This window comes from Pelophylax lessonae, assembly GCF_965119305.1.
Source record: "Pelophylax lessonae genome assembly, chromosome: 5".
Taxonomy (NCBI): domain Eukaryota; kingdom Metazoa; phylum Chordata; class Amphibia; order Anura; family Ranidae; genus Pelophylax; species Pelophylax lessonae.
This window is the reverse complement of record NC_138772.1, coordinates 528,227,844-528,248,343: the sequence shown is the minus strand read 5'-3', so window position 1 is coordinate 528,248,343 and position 20,500 is coordinate 528,227,844. Positions and strand designations below refer to the sequence as shown.

General features: G+C 46.0%; 1 protein-coding gene across 1 annotated transcript in view; it reads left to right on the top strand.

Moving 5' to 3' along the window:
* DNAAF11 (dynein axonemal assembly factor 11) overlaps positions 1 to 20,500 on the top strand; it is a gene marked incomplete at its 3' end in the record, with an annotated part of 192,955 nt that overhangs the window by 111,817 nt on the left and 60,638 nt on the right. Inside the window, exon 10 of the mRNA XM_082259018.1 lies at positions 3,216 to 3,311. Within this exon, the coding sequence (XP_082115144.1) occupies positions 3,216 to 3,311 (96 nt within the window). The remainder of the gene's footprint in view (positions 1 to 3,215; positions 3,312 to 20,500) is intronic.

Sequence of the window (20,500 nt, the reverse complement as noted above, 5' to 3'; positions counted from 1 at the left end):
GCAGTGGAGCAGCATTCAGCAGAGTTGCAGAGGAAAAGTAAAGTATTTCATTCCTCCTCTACAAGTAGTGTGTACTTGCTTGAGGTCTGTTTATTGATATTTCAGGGTTGCTATAAACCGCTATATCAGGCAAATGTTCTGTAATATCTTTAGTCCTTGTATCCGAGGTCCTTTATGTTCATAAGGAATATGGTACAGCGTTAGCTGCATGTTCAGATAATACACTGCTCTCTGACCTGCTCAAACGGCTCTGCAGGGAATTGAGTTGCAGAATTATTTGCAATCTGCCACTTCCTGCCTCTCATTTAATCAATCAGTCTCCACACAAGGGAATACGGTCTGCCATTCCCGTTATATCGGTCCTGCTCTGGGATTTATCAGCACTGCAGGCCGTGCTGTGACATAACTGATATGAGAAAGGTTTTCTAGAGAACTGGGGAGTAAATATACTGTAACTGCGATAAGAGTAATTTCAGCATACATTTAACGTGTCACACTGTTTTTTCTTATGTATGTATTATATAGATATATTACAGACATTTAAATAGTGCCAATAATTTACACAGAGCTTTACATACTATACATTCAGCTCAGTCCCAGCCCTCAAGCAGCTTACAATCTAAAGCAGATTCGATTATGGGATTGTCAGTGTTGATGGGGGAATCCCTCCTGCCGAGCTATTGTATTCTTACAGTGAGAGACTTCCCCACCGACAGAATACAATGATCACTGCTGGCGGCTATAGCTGGCGGCAGTGATCACATGAGAAAAACCCAAAAGGCTGGTTTTACTGATGTCGATAGATTAGATAGACTTTAGTACAGGGGTAGGCAACCTTTCAGAGTTGAGATTTACCTGGACAACATGGAGGAAAGCAAAGATTCCGTGGAGGGAAGAGGGTACTAGGCGGCACCCTTTAAAGAAAAAAAAACTACCAAGCTTCCAATAAAAAGATGGCATGAAGAACACATAGTGTGTCACAGCGGTGTCCTCTCCCCCTCTTCACATCACCCCCACAGTAGTGTTTCCATCTCCTCTGCCCCCCCCCCCCTCATAGCAGTCTCCTCTGTCCTCTTCACATTACCCCCCCACCAACTGTAGTGTCCTCTGCCACACTGCCCCCCCCATAGCAGTGTCCTCTGCCTCTTCCCCCCGCAGTAGTGTCCTGTACCCCCCCCCCAAAACTGTGTTCTCTGCTCCCCCTTCACATCACCCCCCCTACATTAGTGTCCTCTGACCCCTTCCTCCCACAATAGTGTTCTGTACCCCCACTCCAATGCAGTGTCCTCTTCCACCTTCACATTACCCCCTCCCCTACACTGTAGTGTCCTCTGCCCCCCTCCCCCCAAAGTCGTTTCCTGTACCCCTCAATGCTGTGTCCTCGGCCCCCATTCACATCACAACTCCTTCCCCACTGTAGTGTCCTCTGCCCCCCCCAGTAGTGTCCTGTACACCCAAAGCAGTGTCCTCTGCCCCCTTTACATCATCCCCCCCACTGTAGTGTCCTCTGCCCCTTTCCCCCCACAGTAGTGTTCTGTACCCCCCCACCCCAACACAGTGTCATCTTCCTCCTTCACATCACCCCCTCCCCCCTTTGTAGTGTCCTCTGCCCCCTCCGCCCACAGTCGTTTCCTGTAACCCCCAATGCTGTGTCCTCTGCCCCGTTCACATCACCACTCCTTCCTCACTGTAGGGTCCTCTGCCCCTCATAGCAGTGCTCTCTGCCCCCTTTCCCCCACAGTAGTGTCCTGTACCCCCCAAAACAGTGTCCTCTGCCCCCCTTCACATCACCCCCACCTCACTGTAGTGTTCTCTGCCCCCCTCCCCCCACAGTCCTGTCTGGTACCCCCCAATTCTGTGTCCTCTTCACATCATCACTCCTTCTCCACTCCTCTGGACATCCCATGTCTAAACCTTGGGCTTTTATATAGGGTTGGGTCTGCTTTACGGCTCTAATACCCTCCAAGGCTTTCCACAAGATTTTGGATTGGGTATATGGGAATTTGTTCCGATTGAACCAGCAGACCTGGTTTATTATCATTACTCTAGTTCAGGGGTCTCCAAACTTCCTAAACAAAGTGGCAGTTTACTGTCCTTCATACTTTAGGGGGGCTTGACTGTAGCCAGTGGGAGTAGAAATTGTCCTGGTTTTGTTGGGAGTAAACAGTGCATGTTTGGCATTAGGGGGAGGAAAAGTGCCCCCATCGTTGGTGTCAGTAGGAGGAATAGTGTCCCATCGTTGGTGTCAGTAGGAGGAATAGTGTCCCATCGTTGGTGTCAGTAGGAGGAATAGTGCCCCATCGTTGGTGTCAGTGGGAAGAATAGTGCCCCATCGTTGGTTTCATTGGGAGGAATAGTGCCCCATCGCTGGGATCAGTGGGAGAAGTAGTGCCCCATCATTGTTGTCAGTGGGACGAAATGTGCCCCATCATTGGTGTCAGTAGGACAAATAGTGCCCCATCATTGGTGTCAGTGGGAGGAAAAGTTCCCTATCTTTGGTGTCAGTGGGAGGAATAGTGCCCCATCGTTGGTGTCATTGGGAGGAATAGTGTCCCATCGCTGGGATCAGTGGAAGAAATAGTGCCCCATCATCGGTGTCAGTGGGACGATTAGTGCCACATCATTGGTGTCAGTGGGAGGAAAAGTTCCCTATCATTGGTGTCAGTGGGAGGAATAGTGCCCCATTGTTCCTGTCATTGTGAGGAATAGTCCCCCATCGCTGGGGTCAGTTGGAGAAATAGTGCCCCATTGTTGATATCAGTAACAGGAATTATGCTCCATTGTTGGAGTCAATGGGAGAAATAGTGTCTTGCCCCCAAGGGCCAGATTAAGGCAAGCAAAGGGCCGCAGTTCGGAGACTACTGCTCTAGTTCATCTCAAAGGTGTTCAGTAGGGTTAAGGTCAGGGCTCTGTGCAGAACACTTGAGTTTCTCCACACCAAACTCAATAAATAGGTTTTCATGGAGCTGTGCTCAGGGCACAGTCATGCTGGGACAGACAAAGACCTTTTTTTACTATATCATTGGTCACAATTTATCCTTTGGCAATTCATTTGTTTTCTAATTTGTGTGTTTCCCCTTTTTGCTTTGCATTCATTTGCCTTATTGTATACATAATGATGCTTGCTTTCCATTTGTTTTAAACCCAGTGATAATGCATTGATTGTATTCCAGCCTTTTTAATTAATCTCCCCATTTTTTCTCTTCATGATTTAGCCATTCCAGCTTGTGCTTCCTGGAGAAGTGAAACCAGACAGCAGCACTGCCAAGAGATCCCAGACAACTGGCCATTTGGTGGTCACCATGCCAAAGGTATGTAAAATCCATATGGTCTTTTTTTTTTTTTTTTTCTTCTTCTTGACATTTTGCTAGAGACTGTCCTAATAAAATGATGGCATGGAAACCCAAGCTTCAAAGAGAATGTATCACATTATAACAATCATTTTTTTTCCTGCTAATGAACATTTTAAACTGAACTTAAAAATGTTATTCATTTAAAAATCAATGTTTTAATTACCGGTATGCTAGTATAATTACCTAAAATGCTCTCTGTAAATTTATGAACATTTAAGTGTATCTAAAAACCAAAACTTTCTTTTCGTTTTGGCTAATTGGGGAGAGTTAAAGCTTAGAATCCCTACCTTAAAGAGTGACTCCACTTTTGTTGAGAAAAAAACATTCCCCTCTGGGTGATCTCTGTACATTACAAGGATTAGAACAAACTTTGTTGCAGATTCCTACCTTTTGTTATTCTGAAGAAATCATTGTTTGTTTCTCTGTGCCTCTGTGCTGAGTGGGTCAAATGGGAGTGGTTTCATAATTATCTATCAGCTGTGGCAGCTGTAGGGCTCTAATGAGAAAAACGACAGGGTCTGCATCCCTTTAGCCGTGTTCCTATTGGGAGTATCTCACCAAAAATGACATTTTTGTTGCAGGGGATGCCAGAAATCTGACTTGTATCTTAGTGCAGACTTCTGGGAAAATTGGTGAGCCAATCACACAAGCAGGAATTGATGTTTCTGGGGGTGTGGTCAGTATACATTCTGTGTACAGAACAGCTCCAGGCAGCCATATTGCATTACATTTTCAAAAAATTACAACAGCTGCAGATTGAAAAGGAAAGGCCATTTTTAACCACTTGCCGACCGCCGCACGACTATTTACTGCGGCAGTCAGCCCCTCACAGGCAAAGCGACGTAGTACTACGTCGCTAGCCTGTGAGGCTCTAGGGAAACGAGCGCGCGCCGCCGCAGGCAGGCTCCCGCTCTCTCACGGATCCCCCCGCGCGAGTGACCGGCGGACCCGATGTCCGCCGGTCACTCGCGATCGTCGGTTACACCGGGAGAAAGGCAGGCGGCTAATGTAAACAAAGCCGTCTGTCAATCTTCCCTGTGTAACAGCAGAGATCATACGATCCTGCTATGTAGGACCGTTAATCTGTGCTGTTACACACACAGCCACATCCAATCACAGTTAGAATCACGCCCCTAGGGACACACTTAACCCCTCCCTCTCCAATAAAGTTAACCCCTTCCCTGCCAGTGTCATTTTTACAGTAACAGTGCATATGTATAGCACTGATTACTGTAGTAATGTCACTGGTACCCCCAAAAGTGTCAAAAATGTCAGTCAAGGGTCTGATCTGTCTGCCTCAATGTCGCAGTCCCGCAAAAAAAATCGCAGATCACCGCCATTAATCGTTAAAAAAAAAAAACAATAAAAATGACAAAAATCTTTCCCTTAGTTAGTAAACGCAATAACTTTTGCGCAAACCAATAAAAATACGCTTTTTGCGATTTTTTTTTTTACCAAACATATGTAGCAGAAAACAAATTGGCCTAAAATGTTAAAAAAAAATTTGATTTTTAAATTTTTTTGGGGGGGAATTTCATATAAAAAAATGTGAAAAATATTGTTATTTTTGCAAATTTGTCGCTCTTTTTTTGTTTATAGCGCATGATCAAAAAATCGCACAGGTGATCAAATAACACCAAAAGAAAGCTCTGTTTGTGGGAAAAAAAAGACATCAAATTCGTTTAGGTACAGCATCGCACGACCGCGCAATTTTCCGTTAAAGTCACGCAGTGCCGAATCGCAAAATACCCCCTGGTCAGGAAGGGGGTAAAATCTTCCGGGGCTTAAGTGGTTAATGACATTCAATTACAATATGATTTGTGTCGCAATTGCATATGCTATATTGTTTTTTCTTTATTCTTTCTTTATTTTTTTCCCCACGAAAGTGGAGTTTACGCTTTAAGCCTGTACACACTGGCTGAATATCGGGTGGCATCGGCCGGTCCAATAGAAACGGGCCGTCATTTGGCCCGTGTGTACGGCAGCAGCTCCGACAGAACCCTACCTTAGGGGCACGACCGAAAACAGTCTGTCGATCGGCATCCGATAAGCCATTGTCTGAGAGCACTGACTGGTGTGTTCTGGAGGAGGGGGGCATCCCATTGTCAGAACACAATAGCTCAGTGGGGGATATCACTGTACAAACATTGGATAGTTAGTGCAGTGGCTCCTTCTGAGACCCTCCATTTTTTCCGTAATAGTGTTGTAGCACTGCCCCCTTGGGAGCTGCTGAGAACAGATTCCCCTGGGTTACCCATAGCAACAACTTGTAAATTCTTAGCACTTTAAGTCCTTGGCTCAGTCCGTAAACAGTCCAGGGAATTTGTTTTTTTGTATTTTATTTGAACTTGGATGGGGAAAAGGATGAGTGGGATACTCCAACTGATAACTATGCACAATCTTGAGGACTTCTATCTGTATTGAATGCGGCAAGGCCGCCGCTTCACCCTGCCACTGAGGTGAAATGTTGAAAGGCGAACTATGTGGTAGATTGCTCTTCAGGGTCCAACTTGGCACCCCCTTTCTCGCTGACTGTGTGTGCTGACCTTCTGTCCACTGACCTCACTGGAGTGGTCCCCTTCCTGGGCAGACCCCTGGCAAGCCCCCTGGTACTCATGGACACTGTTTTTCCCAGGTAGCTCTGCTTTCAGGTCCACTGTCAGTTTCCTCAGGACTTCTCTGGCTCAGCTCCACACCCCTGGCTCACTAGGTCGACTGCCTGTGACCACCTTCCTCTCTGACAGGAAGAGAGATAGCCATCACCCTCCCCCTGGGACCTGGCTTGCTACCCAAGACACCCTGCCTCATGTGCTCTCGGCATTTATGGTCAATCCCAGGATGCACTGCGGTGGTGCCCTCCCTCTGGGACTGCCACAAAAGCCTGTGTATCATTGGCCAGGTTTCCTCCACTGTCCAACATGCCTCCCTATTGGATGTAGTGGGGACACTCCCTCAGACCAGATGAATACACACTGAGCACAATCAGCAGGCCTAACTAAAAGATCAGGCTCCTGTGATAAGCAGACGGAGCAAAACAAATGCTTATACCTAGCACCTGTCTAGGAGGGTGCTACATTGCGTACCAGGCTTAAAGAGGTTTTTTTTCACTCTGAAAGAGAAAGACATAATGAGCTAGTATGCATCGCATACCAGCTCATTATGAAATACTTACCTTAGAACGAGCCCCCGCCGTGCCGCCCGCTTACCTCTATGACGGGCGACATGTCCAGTTGCCTGTCTTCCGGGATTACGGCATCCGGCCATCTGATTGGCTGGAGCTGCGGTGAAGTCGCTCCCGCGCACGCGCGCGGGAGCCGACGGTCACGGCACAGGGCTCTGAAGGAACGGCATGAGCGGCCGTTCCTTCAGAGTGCATGCGCCAGTGGCGTCACTGGCTGCATGTAAGGTAAATATCTCCTAAACGGTACATGTTTAGGAGATATTTACAGTACCTATAGGTAAGCCTTATCATAGGCTTACCTATAGGTACAACTTGCAGAGGAGGGTTTACTTCCTCTTTAAGGCAGGCCATATATTATGCAATATTTTTGGTTGAAGGAAAGAAAATTGCTTGATTTCCCCATCAAATAGTGTTGATAGGGAAATCCCTCCCACAGCACTATTGTGTTCTGCCTACAGGGAGAACAGAGAGCCTTCACTGCCAGGCAGAATACAATGATCACTGCTGGCAGCTATTGCCGCCGAAGTGATCGGGGGAAAAAACCCGACGGTGATTGTACTGAAGTTGACTGAGAGACCAATTTCAGTACAACCAGCCTGCCTATACATGGATTGAAATTTGGCAAGTTCCTGCTGAACCAGCCAAATTTTGATCCATCTATGGCCGACCTAACCACTATTAAAGGTTAGGCTTTTAAAAAAAAAACTGAACATGTTATACTTACCTGCTCTGTGCAGTGGTTTTTCTCAGAGCAGCCCAGATCCTCTTCTCAGGTCCCCCACTAGCGCTCCTTGCTCCTCTCCCCATGACCAGTGCCCCCAATAGCAAGCCCTTTGCTATTGGGTGAAAAAACAAAAATACTGCGCTAACCGTGAAATAAGCTGCTTGCTCAAACAACTGACAATAAAGTTGACCAATAAACAAAAATAAAAAACAGTGCAGCGCTACTTAAACTATATATATATATATATATATATATATATATATATATATATATATATACATAGAAACGTATATAATAAAGTGAAAATAAACACAGTCCCAAGTGAAATTGAGATTAAATAAACATATAATAACAGTCCCAAGGGACAATGGTGGCAGAGAAGTGTCCAATTTTGCAATGAGTGATCATAGTGCCAGCAGATCCCAACACCGACAGGGAATAGAAATGATATGCGCTCACCAGAAGGATAGGACCCAAAGTACCATATAGTACTTGGGTCAAACCAGCTTGTATGGTGTATGGTGGGTTATCCAAACCAATGTGATGTCCTCGGATGCTCCAGTGTAATCTTGTAGCAGGTATATAAACACCAAAGGAACTCCAATTCGGCCAGGATAATGAAAATGAACCAGAAAGGAGCAAAATATAGTGTAATACTACTAAAATTTATAAGTTAAAATAAAGCAAATACACTTACAGACATCCCATAGATATGCACACATTGATATGGGGCACTGGTGCATGTTCGCTTCCAACCCTTTTTTGAACCGGATCAAATTTGCGCCGCATATATATTATATTACCAAAAGCATTGAAACGCCTGCCTTTACGCACACATGAAGTTTAATGGCATCCCAGTCTTAGTCCGTTGGGTTCAATATTGAGTTGGCCCACCCTTTGCAACTCAGTCTTAGTCCGTTGGGTTCAATATTGAGTTGGCCCACCCTTTGCAGCTCAGTCTTAGTCCATTGGGTTCAATATTGAGTTGGCCCACCCTTTGCAGCTCAGTCTTAGTCCGTAGGGTTCAATATTGAGTTGGCCCACCCTTTGCAGCTCAGTCTTAGTCTGTTGGGTTCAATATTGAGTTGGCCCACCCTTTGCAGCTCAGTCTTAGTCCGTAGGGTTCAATATTGAGTTGGCCCACCCTTTGCAGCTGTCTTAGTCCGTAGGGTTCAATATTGAGTTGGCCCACCCTTTGCAGCTCAGTCTTAGTCCGTAGGGTTCAATATTGAGTTGGCCCACCCTTTGCAGCTCAGTCTTAGTCTGTTGGGTTCAATATTGAGTTGGCCCACCCTTTGCAGCTCAGTCTTAGTCCGTAGGGTTCAATATTGAGTTGGCCCACCCTTTGCAGCTGTCTTAGTCCGTAGGGTTCAATATTGAGTTGGCCCACCCTTTGCAGCTCAGTCTTAGTCCGTAGGGTTCAATATTGAGTTGGCCCACCCTTTGCAGCTCAGTCTTAGTCCGTTGGGTTCAATATTGAGTTGGCCCACCCTTTGCAGCTCAGTCTTAGTCCGAAGGGTTCAATATTGAGTTGGCCTGCCCTTTGCAGCTCAGTCTTAGTCCGTTGGGTTCAATATTGAGTTGGCCCACCCTTTGCGGCTCAGTCTTAGTCCGTAGGGTTCAATATTGAGTTGGCCCACCCTTTGCAGCTCAGTCTTAGTCTGTAGGGTTCAATATTGAGTTGGCCCACCCTTTGCAGCTCAGTCTTAGTCTGTAGGGTTTGTATTTGAGTTGACACTCCCTTTGTAGCTATAACAGCTTCAATTCTTCTAGGAAAGCTGTCCACAAGGTTTTGAGAGTGTGTCTATGGGAATGTTTGACCATTCTTCCAAAAGCGCATTTGTGAGGTCAGGCACTGATGTTGGACGAGCAGCCCTGGCTTGCAGTCTTCGCTCTAATTCGTCCCAAAGGTGTTTTATCAGGTTGAGGTCATGACTGTGCAGGCCAGTCAAGTTCCTCCACCCCAAACTTGCTCATGTCTTTATGGTCCTTGCAAGCATCCCAATACTTTTGGTAATATAGTGTATATGAACAGCCTTCATTGGAAATAATGTTTTTTTTAGATGAGAATCTATGAATCTGAATTCACAAGGGTGTGAACTCATACCTCGGCTGACCTCTGATTTTTAGAATTTGGGCAAAGTAATTAGAATGAGAAGGCAAATATTTAATAAATACTGCACAAGATCAAATATTCAGATTATTAGAACTACGTAATCCTCTGTAAATTCATAATAAGCCTGAATTTTGTATGGAACAGTTTAGAAATTCTGGTTGAAAACACAGTTTGCTAAACTTTGTTTTAGAAACAGTGGTGTATTACCATAGCTAATCCCCACCAGACCCGGCAATACCTCGGTAGAGTCGGCTGGAGGAAATGTTAATCTGCCAGTAATTTGTGATTGCAGCGCAGGAAACGTCCAGTGAAGTGGATATGCTTAGCGAGTGTTTTGTTACTGCGTAGGTGTAAGCTGTTCAGTGTACGTCTGCAGCTGATTTCCACAGTCTGCCTGACATTCATCTTACAGGATTTGTAAGCCGTGTCCTTTGCTGATGTACCAGAGCAACAAGAAAATTACTGTAAAATAACAGGTGGATTGGTATGACCACACTGGCCTTTGGAGTTGTTTTGGGGAAACAGAATGGCCTTAAACTGAACTCCAAGCAACCAGCTAAATTCACCGATCAAATACTTATATTGGGGCTACTTTACCTGACAAAGGATTTGTATTTGTGTCTATAGCACTAACCCTGCAGGAGCCGCGTGGTAGATTGGGTTCTCTAACCACTTAAGCCCCAGAAGATTTTACCCCCTTCCTGACCATAGGGTATTTTGCGATTCGGCACTGCGTGACTTTAACGGACAATTGCGCAGTCGTGCGACGCTGTACCTAAACGAATTTGGCGTCCTTTTTTTCCCACAAACAGAGCTTTCTTTTGGTGGTATTTGATCACCTGTGCGATTTTTTTGATCATGCGCTATAAACAAAAAAAATTTTTGCAAAAATAACAATATTTTTCACATTTTTTTATATGAAATTCCCCCCCCAAAAAAATGTAAAAATCTAAATTTTTTTAACATTTTCGGCCAATTTGTTTTATGCTACATATGTTTGGTAAAAAAAAAAATCGCAAAAAGCGTATTTTGATTGGTTTGCGCAAAAGTTATCGCGTTTACTAACAAAGGGAAAGATTTTTGTCATTTTTGTTGTTTTTTTAACGCGTAATGGCGGCGATCTGCGATTTTTTTTTGCGGTACTGCGACATTGCGGCGGACAGATCGGACCCTTGACTGACATTTTTGACACTTTTGGGGTTACCAGTGACATTTCTACAGTAATCAGTGCTATACATATGCACTGTTTCTGTAAAAATACACTGGTAGTGAAGGGGTTAACTTTATTTTGAGAGGGAGGGGCTGTGTGTGTCCCTAGGGGCGTGATTCTTACTGTGATTGGCTGTGGCTTGAACTGTAGGAACACTGATCAACGGTCCTACATTGTAGAACCGTGTGATCAGTGTTTCTACACCAGGGAGAATGACAGGCGGCTTGTTTACATACATAAGCAGCCTGACTTTCTCCCTCTCCCCCGACGATCGGCGAGTGACCTGCGGACATCGGGTCCGCCGGTCACACGCGCGGGGGGGGGTCCGTGACCGCGCGGGAGCGCGCCTCCGGCGGCGCGCGCTCGCTCCCCAGAGCCTCACAGGCTAGCGACGTAGACCTACGTCGCTCTGCCTGTGAGGGGCTGACTGCCGCAGTAAATATACTGTGAGCAGTCGGCAAGCGGTTAGTATGTGTGCAAAAAGAGGATCTGGTGCCAAAATCAATCAATGGCTATGAGGTGTTATTGGGGAATACTATGTGTAGCACTGCCCCCTTGAGGGTTTCTGGTTTTCACACGTTTAGATTACCCTGGGTTACCCGTAGCAATTGCTTGCATAATCTTAACACTTTACTTCCTTAGCTCAGTCAATGAACAGTCTAGGGGCTGTTATTTTTGTTGTTTTATTTAATATTGGGATGGGAGAAGGGATGAGTGGGATATTCTAACACTTGAACTATTCACAATGCTGAGGACTTCTATCTGAGAATGCGGCCAGGCCGCAGCTTCATCCTGCCACTAGAGGAATCTGAGGTAAAGTTCCTTTTAGTACTTTATCTTCAGGGCACACACCTAGTACCCCCTTTCTATTCACCAGCTGACACCCTTCTACTGACTACACTACTCCGGAGTTGCCCCCTTCCTGGTCAGGCCCTTAGACACGATCCTCTGTACTCACGATACTGCTTTCCAGGTTCTCCAGTGCCTCAACTCCTCCAGTCAGCTCTCCTGGACCTCAGGGTTCAGCTCCACACTTCTGGCTCACCTGGCCGACTGCCTGTGACCAATGCCATACATCAACTGCTGAAGAAGAGGAGGCAACCGCCACCCTCCTTCCGGGACTCTGCTCACCAGCCAAAGACCTCAAGCACATGTGCTCCTGGCTTTTTATACTACAACCCACAATGCAGTCTGTGCCAATCACTGGGGCTGTATCAAATCCTGTGTACTCATTGGCCAGGTTTCCTCCACTTTCTAATGTGCCCTCCCGTTGGATCAGCTGGGGACACCCCCTCAGACCAGATGAATCACACACTGAGCACATTGAGCAGACCTGACTCACAGATCCTGCTCCCTGTTAAGAAGAGAGAATATAGAATTTACCTGCTGCTCCTCTGATAGTCAGACAGAGCCAAAAACTATACTCACTCTCTAGCACCTATATAGGAGGGTGCTACATATGTATAATGTGTAGTGGCTGCTAATAAACTGCAGGAGTGTGCAGCATGAAATGAATCAACAACATAAAATCAGCGCAAATCTACCCTTCAGTATTATAGTATCCTATTATCTCCAACCAAAAAGTGCAAGTGCAATAATCTTAATAAATGATAATAATTTTCAAAATATCTAATGATTATTGAAAGAATGATGATCAAAAGTAAAAAAATATTCATATATACAGTAAAAAACAAACAATAAATAAATTCTGTGCAACAAATCTGTGTATGAATGCGTGCCAAAAACACCCTGTGTGCTCCTTCCACCAATCACGCCAAACTGACTCACCAGATGGAGTGGCTGGTAAAGTTATAAACCAGCTAGTGCACCTTTTTTATATATATAATATATCCAGCAACAGGTCCACAATCCACTCTATGTTGTCCTCCTCATGCAGGCACTCTCATGGGAGAAGATAAGGTTATACCATGTTTTAGGAGGAAAGATGAGTCCACATAGCGTGATTCCATAAAACAATTCATTTGTTTATTAAGAATGAAGTAAAACTCACATTTATCAAGTGTCTTCCTGACACTAAGGGTTCCAGCGTGTATGTTACTGTCACCTCCGGCTGTCACAATCAAAGCCACGAGCGCGAATCAAGCATGCGCAGTAGTGTCCAGCGTCCTAGTTCCGCCCTACTAGTTTCGTCATTTGACGTCCTCACGGAGCTGCCAGATTGGGTTCTTTATTTTTTTGCCTCGACACTGAGAACAACCCCACTGACACACCAAGTTAGGCAAAATGATACTGCACTGCTACCAGGAGCACTCTAAATACCCTGCACACAACTAAGGTTCAGTATCAAGAAGCAAACATCAGACTGGTTAGTGGTAAATGAACACAATATATTGTCACGGGTTGCAGTAAATAGCATTATGCACATAAATGTGTAAGTAAAGGATTAGGTCAACCACAGTTCACGAGAATATATGTTCACTAGGCTATAGCAGCATAGAATGGAGTTCTATGCAGCAAAATTAGAGTAAACCTGGTAATCCACAAAATCAGCAATAAGTAATGGTATTAGAAAAAAATAACAGCAATGATAATCGATACTGCAATAACTTCTCTGTAACCAATAAGCTATATCCACCTTAGAGTGTATTCTATATATGAATTTCAGCGATTAAATTTAAGGCTTCCTAAAGAGGAACCTCGTGCTATGGAAAAAATCTCAGATATCAGATATTCTTGCCAAACCAATTGCCTTTGAATCTCTGCTATTACAGAAGGATCCACCAACACATACGATTTCTATACTATGTTCTATTCTTTCAACATCAGCCAACCCAAACCTCTCCTCGTATACGTGGGCTTGGGAAAAGAATCTTGAACTTACTTTCTCCTCTGAAGAATGGCAAAAATGTTTCACTTTAGCCCATAAACTGCCAATAGCTAAGAAAACTCAAGAAAAGGGGTGTAAGGTGATAACTAGATGGTATAGATGCCCTGATGGTATAGATGCCCTGTTGTTTTACATCACTTTGACCCTGATACAGTATCTCTCAAAAGTGAGTACACCCCTCACATTTTTGTAAATATTTTATTTATTATATCTTTTCATGTGACAACACTGAAGAAATGACACTTTGCTACAATGTAAAGTAGTGAGTGTACAGCTTGTATAACAGTGTAAATTTGCTGTCCCCTCAAAATAACTCAATACACAGCCATTAATGTCTAAACCGCTGACAACAAAAGGGAATACAATATATATATATATTGTGGGAGATTAGCTCACAGGGATCACCTTTCACAGGAACTTAAGGCCAGCAGGCAGGTAGTTTCTTTAAAGTCTGGTGGATTGCCAGCTTTATTTCAGCAGAGGTTTGCAAAGATACAAAAACAACAAAACAATAAAATAAATCCTTGCCGTCTGGCGCTAAACTAAACAACGGTTTTCCTCACTATACAGTGTGGGGCTAGTCCCCATCACCCACAAAAACACATAGTAAACAGTGTTCCCTTTAAGGTGCGCGCGTGCGCGGACGCGCAGTGGAAATTACGTCCCGCGCAAGCACCTAGTTAGACGGCGCAGCCGCAGACGGAGCGGCCAGGGAGCAGAGCGTGCACCCCGAGAGCACGCCCATCGTGTGACAATAGCGAATGAAAATTCGCTATTGTCATACGGGTCCTCCTCCTGGCCAATCAGGGAGCGGGTCCTCCCGCTTCCTGATTGGCCGAAAGGCCAACTTCATGCCATTGGCCGAGGAGGAGGCGCCGGGACTCGGGAGGATGGAGACGCGGGAAGCTGGAAGCCGGGGACTGAAGACAGAGTGCCGTGACCGTCCGTGAGGTAAGTGCACGGGGTCGCGGGGGGGCATTGCTGTGGCACTCTGCAATTTATTGGGGGCATTGCTGTGGCACTCTGCAATGTATTGGGGGCATTGCTGTGGCACTCTGCAATTTATTGGGGGCATTGCTGTGGCACTCTGCAACTTATTGGGGGCATTGCTGTGGCACTCTGCAATTTATTGGGGGCATTGCTGTGGCACTCTGCAGTTTATTGGTGGCATTGCTGTGGCACTCTGCATTTTATTGGGGGCATTGCTGTGGCACTCTGCAATTTATTGGGGGCATTGCTGTGGCACTCTGCAGTTTATTGGTGGCATTGCTGTGGCACTCTGCATTTTATTGGTGGCATTGCTGTGGCACTCTGCAATTTATTGGGGGCATTGCTGTGGCACTCTGCAGTTTATTGGTGGCATTGCTGTGGCACTCTGCATTTTATTGGTGGCATTGCTGTGGCACTCTGCAGTTTATTGGTGGCATTGCTGTGGCACTCTGCATTTTATTGGGGGCATTGCTGTGGCACTCTGCAATTTATTGGGGGCATTGCTGTGGCACTCTGCAATTTATTGGGGGCATTGCTGTGGCACTCTGCAGTTTATTGGGGGCATTGCTGTGGCACTCTGCAGTTTATTGGGGGCATTGCTGTGGCACTCTGCAATGTATTGGGGGCATTGCTGTGGCACTCTGCATTTTATTGGGGGCATTGCTGTGGCACTCTGCATTTTATTGGGGGCATTGCTGTGGCACTCTGCAGTTTATTGGGGGCATTGCTGTGGCACTCTGCAGTTTATTGGGGGCATTGCTGTGGCACTCTGCAATTTATTGGGGGCATTGCTGTGGCACTCTGCAGTTTATGGGGGGCATTGCTGTGGCACTCTGCAATGTATTGGGGGCATTGCTGTGGCACTCTGCAGTTTATTGGGGGCAATGCTGTGGCACTCTGCAGTTTATTGGGGGCATTGCTGTGGCACTCTGCAGTTTATTGGGGGCATTGCTGTGGCACTCTGCAATTTATTAGGGGCAATGCTGTGGCACTCTGCAGTTTATTGGGGGCAATGCTGTGGCACTCTGCATTTTATTGGGGGCAATGCTGTGGCACTCTGCATTTTATTGGGGGCATTGCTGTGGCACTCTGCAATTTATTGGGGGCAATGCTGTGGCACTCTGCAGTTTATTGGGGGCAATGCTGTGGCACTCTGCAGTTTATTGGGGGCAATGCTGTGGCACTCTGCATTTTATTGGGGGCATTGCTGTGGCACTCTGCAATTTATTGGGGGCAATGCTGTGGCACTCTGCAGTTTATTGGGGGCAATGCTGTGGCACTCTGCAGTTTATTGGGGGCATTGCTGTGACACTCTGCAATTTATTGGGGGCATTGCTGTGGCACTCTGCAGTTTATTGGGGGCAATGCTGTGGCACTCTGCAGTTTATTGGGGGCATTGATGTGGCACTCTGCAGTTTATTGGGGGCATTGCTGTGGCACTCTGCAGTTTATTGGGGGCAATGCTGTGGCACTCTGCAATGTATTGGGGGCATTGCTGTGGCACTCTGCAGTTTATTGGGGGCATTGCTGTGGCACTCTGCAATGTATTGGGGGCATTGCTGTGGCACTCTGCAGTTTATTGGGGGCATTGCTGTGACACTCTGCAATTTATTGGGGGCATTGCTGTGGCACTCTGCAGTTTATTGGGGGCATTGCTGTGGCACTCTGCAGTTTATTGGGGGCATTGCTGTGGCACTCTGCAGTTGATTGGGGCAAGCTGGTCACTCTGCATTGACGTCCCCCCCCCCCCCCCATTGCTCAATCTAAAGGTTTGCGCTCAGAAATTTTTTTATTTGCTCAGCACAGTAAAAAATTAGAGGGAACATTGATAGTAAAGCAAACCTGTTCTTTTGAAAGTCCGCACAGAGCTCCTCTCTCAGATTCCCTTCTGAGTCTCAGGCAGGCCAGAGCATTTCTGTGCTCTTTTCCTGTTAATTTAAAGTCCGCCTGAGCATGGACTCAGGTAACTCACAATCTCTGGACCGGAACCTAGCCTGTCACAGAGGCTGGAAAAACCCGGGCCGGATTCCGGTTCAGTGTCTCACCACAGAGCGTATGCGAGGTGAAATATAGCGATTATCTACTATCTCACCTCGCATACCGTCACATATCCTCCCCCTCTGCTGAAGCGCCGGCGATTGAGCAATAGACCCAATCATACAGTGCATGCGGGAGAGGGCATCCGCATTGTTTTGGAGCTTGCCCGGCCTATGCTCTACTGTAAATTTGAACAGCTGTAGAGCCAGGAACCATCTTGTCACACGGCCATTTTTCTCCCTGTTGTCACACATCCACTTTAGGGGAGCATGGTCAGTGACCAACTTAAACGACCTCCCCAACAAGTAATACTTCAGGGAGTCCAAAGCCCACTTAACAGCAAGACATTCCTTCTCAACAATAGCATAGTTTTTTTCATGCTTGTTTAGCTTTCGGCTCAGGTATACAACCAGGTGCTCCTCACCACCTCTGTTCTGGGATAGTACAGCACCTAGGCCCACCTCGGAGGCGTCAGTCTGTACCACAAACTCCTTTGTGAAGTCTGGAGTCACCAGCACCGGCAGTCCACAAAGGGCCTGCTTTAACCTCTGAAACGCCTCCTCCGCTTCAGGATTCCATTTGACCATGACCGACCCTCTACCCTTCGTTAGGTCAGTCAGAGGGGCGGCAATGGTGGCAAAGTTAGGTATAAATCGCCGGTAATACCCCGTAATGCCTAGGAAGGCCCGAACTTGTTTTTTGTTTACCGGTTGGGGCCACTTTTGAATTGCCTCAATCTTATTGGTCTGAGGCTTGACCAGTCCCCGACCAATAACATACCCAAGGTATTTGGCCTCCTCCAGGCCTATGGCACACTTTTTTGGGTTGGCCGTGAGACCTGCTTCCCTAAGAGAATCTACCACTGCTTGTACTCTGGGCAGATGCGAGTCCCAATCTAGGCTATGGATGACCACATCGTCCAAATAAGCAGCTGCGTATGAGCGATGTGGTCTCAAAGTTTTGTCCATCATTCTCTGGAAGGATGCAGGGGCCCCATGCAGACCGAAAGGCATCCGCTTGTATTGAAACGAGCCCTCAGGAGTGGAAAAGGCAGTCTTCTCTTTGGCTGATTCAGTTAGGGGTATTTGCCAATAGCCTTTCGTTAGATCTAGGGTTGTTATGTAGCGGGCCTGTCCCAACCTGTCCACGAGTTTGTCGACCCGAGGCATCGAGTATGCATCGAACTTGGATACACTGTTGAGTTTCCTAAAATCGTTACAAAACGTGATAGTGCCATCAGGTTTTGGGACCAATACTATGGGGCTCGACCACTCACTGTGGGACTCTTCTATTACATCCAACTCTAACATATTTTTTATTTCCTTTGCGACTGCCTCTCGCCTGGCCTCTGGGATTCTATACGGCTTTAAATTTACGCGAACCCCTGGTTCTGTCACTATATCATGCTGGATCACATTGGTCAGTCCAGGTAAGGGGGAGAAAAAGTCTCTATTTTTGTACACAAACCCCCTAACATCATTTTGTTGTGCCACCGACAGGGAATCTGTTATGGGGACGTCAGGTGTCACCGGCACCCGGTCTGCTGGTGCCGGAAATGCAGCCAATAAAGTCTCTCTGTTCTTCCAGGGCTTTAAGAGATTCACATGATAAATTTGTTGTGGTTTCCTTTTCCCTGGTTGGTAGACTTTATAGTTGACCTCTCCTATCCTCTCGATAATTTCAAAGGGACCCTGCCACTTGGCTAGAAACTTACTTTCAACCGTGGGAACCAGTACCAACACTCTGTCCCCAGGGCTGAAAGTACGGACTCTGGCACCCCGATCATAGACCCTCCTCTGGGCCTCCTGCGCTCGCTCCATATGTTCTCGTACCAGTGGCAGGACAGCAGCGATTCTATCTTGCATCAGGGAGATATGCTCTATGACGCTTCTATATGGGGTGGCCTCACCTTCCCATGTTTCTTTGGCAACATCCAGCAGCCCCCTGGGATGTCTACCATACAAGAGCTCAAAGGGAGAATAGCCTGTGGATGCTTGCGGAACCTCTCGTATGGAAAACATAAGATATGGGAGCAAAAAATCCCAATTTCTCCCATCTTTGTCAACCACCTTTTTTAGCATACTTTTCAAGGTTTTATTAAATCTTTCGACCAAACCATCCGTTTGGGGGTGGTAGACAGAGGTACGGATATGGGAGATTTTATATAATCTACACAGTTCCTTGGTAACCCTGGACATAAATGGGGTGCCCTGATCAGTTAAGATCTTTTTTGGGATTCCCACTCGACTAAACACCTGGACTAACTCCTTGGCGATAGCCTTAGCGGAAGTGTTACGCAAGGGTATGGCCTCAGGATAGCGTGTCGCATAGTCCAGGATTACCAGAATATGCTGGTGACCCCGGGCAGACTTCACTACCGGCCCCACCAGGTCCATGCCGATCCTCTCAAAAGGAACCTCGATGATTGGTAGAGGGACCAGGGGACTGCGAAAATGGGGCGATGGTGCCGACATTTGGCACTTTTGGATACAAAAACAACAAAACAATAAAATAAATCCTTGCCGTCTGGCGCTAAACTAAACAACGGTTTTCCTCACTATACAGTGTGGGGCTAGTCCCCATCACCCACAAAAACACATAGTAAAGCAAACCTGTTCTTTTGAAAGTCCACACAGAGCTCCTCTCTCAGATTCCCTTCTGAGTCTCAGGCAGGCCAGAGCATTTCTGTGCTCTTTTCCTGTTAATTTAAAGTCCACCTGAGCATGGACTCAGGTAACTCACAATCTCTGGACCGGAACCTAGCCTGTCACAGAGGCTGGAAAAACCCGGGCCGGATTCCGGTTCAGTCTCTCACCACAGAACGTATGCGAGGTGAAATATAGGGATTATCTACTATCTCACCTCGCATACCGTCACAATATATATATAATAAATATTTACAAAAATGTGGGGGGTGTACTCACTTTGTGAGATACTGTATATCTGAAATCTGTTGGCGATGCCATGCTTTGAAGGGAAACATGCTTCACATCTGGTGGGTTTGCCCCCATGTGCTGATGTTCTGGAAACAAATTTTTGATTGACAGTATATTTCAAACTTTTAGATACTTCTCTCCTACCATCACCTGCAATGGCTCTCCTATCCATGATCCCCCGGCCCTTAAGACAGTGAAAAAAGACATGCTTAGACATTTTCATACTGCAGCCAGAGCTGTTATTCCTTATTACAGGAAATTAACATCTGTACCTTCTCTCACGGAAGGGGCAATTGAATTAGACTCCATCAGGGATATGTAATGGCTGCTGGCACAGGAAATGGAAAAAGAGGAACAGTTTTTTATACTTGGACTGCCTGGTTGAAGTTCTGAAGTTCATCTGAATTTCTGACCTGGGCTAAAGTGGACCCTGTCACTGTTCTCTCTCAACCATGATGCTATTTTTCGCATCCATGTTACTCTCCACTTTCCTCCCCAGACCCTTACCCTTTTCCCCAAGTGTCCTTTCCCTATTTCCCCTTTCCTAACTTTTTTTAATATATATTTTCTTTTTCTTTAAAATTTTTTGGTAAAAAAAACTACAATATGAATAAATGTCCCCGAACGCAATTGTGTAATTTAAGACTATCTAATTTTTAATTCGATTTCCTGATCGAAGTATTAAGGCAAAAAAATTATTATTTTTTTTTATACAGTTTTTCGGTAAAGTATACTTGGTAATCACTGAATATGCATCGTGTCTTGAATGTAAAAGAAAAAGAAAAAAGTTCTTGTGAAGCAGTTTTCTGAGTGAGCAGTCCTTAGCCTTGGTTCTTCCACTGGCTAGCATTGGGGCCCAGTCTTTACAGTGGTGAACAGCCCTGGTAAAGTCTGCATGCAGTAAATAATGCTGTTAGTTAGATGGCCAGTCCCTATGTGCTCAGTTTCTGCAAGCAGCAAGAGGTTAATGGCAATCGTATCCTTTCACCAGTCCCAGTCAACAAGGGGGTCCCACAGTTCAGATGTCAGCTCACTTCTGGATCTGCCTGGAGTGGCTCCGACCCTCAGTACATGTAAGGTTTGTAGCAGGCTGATGTGCACACCT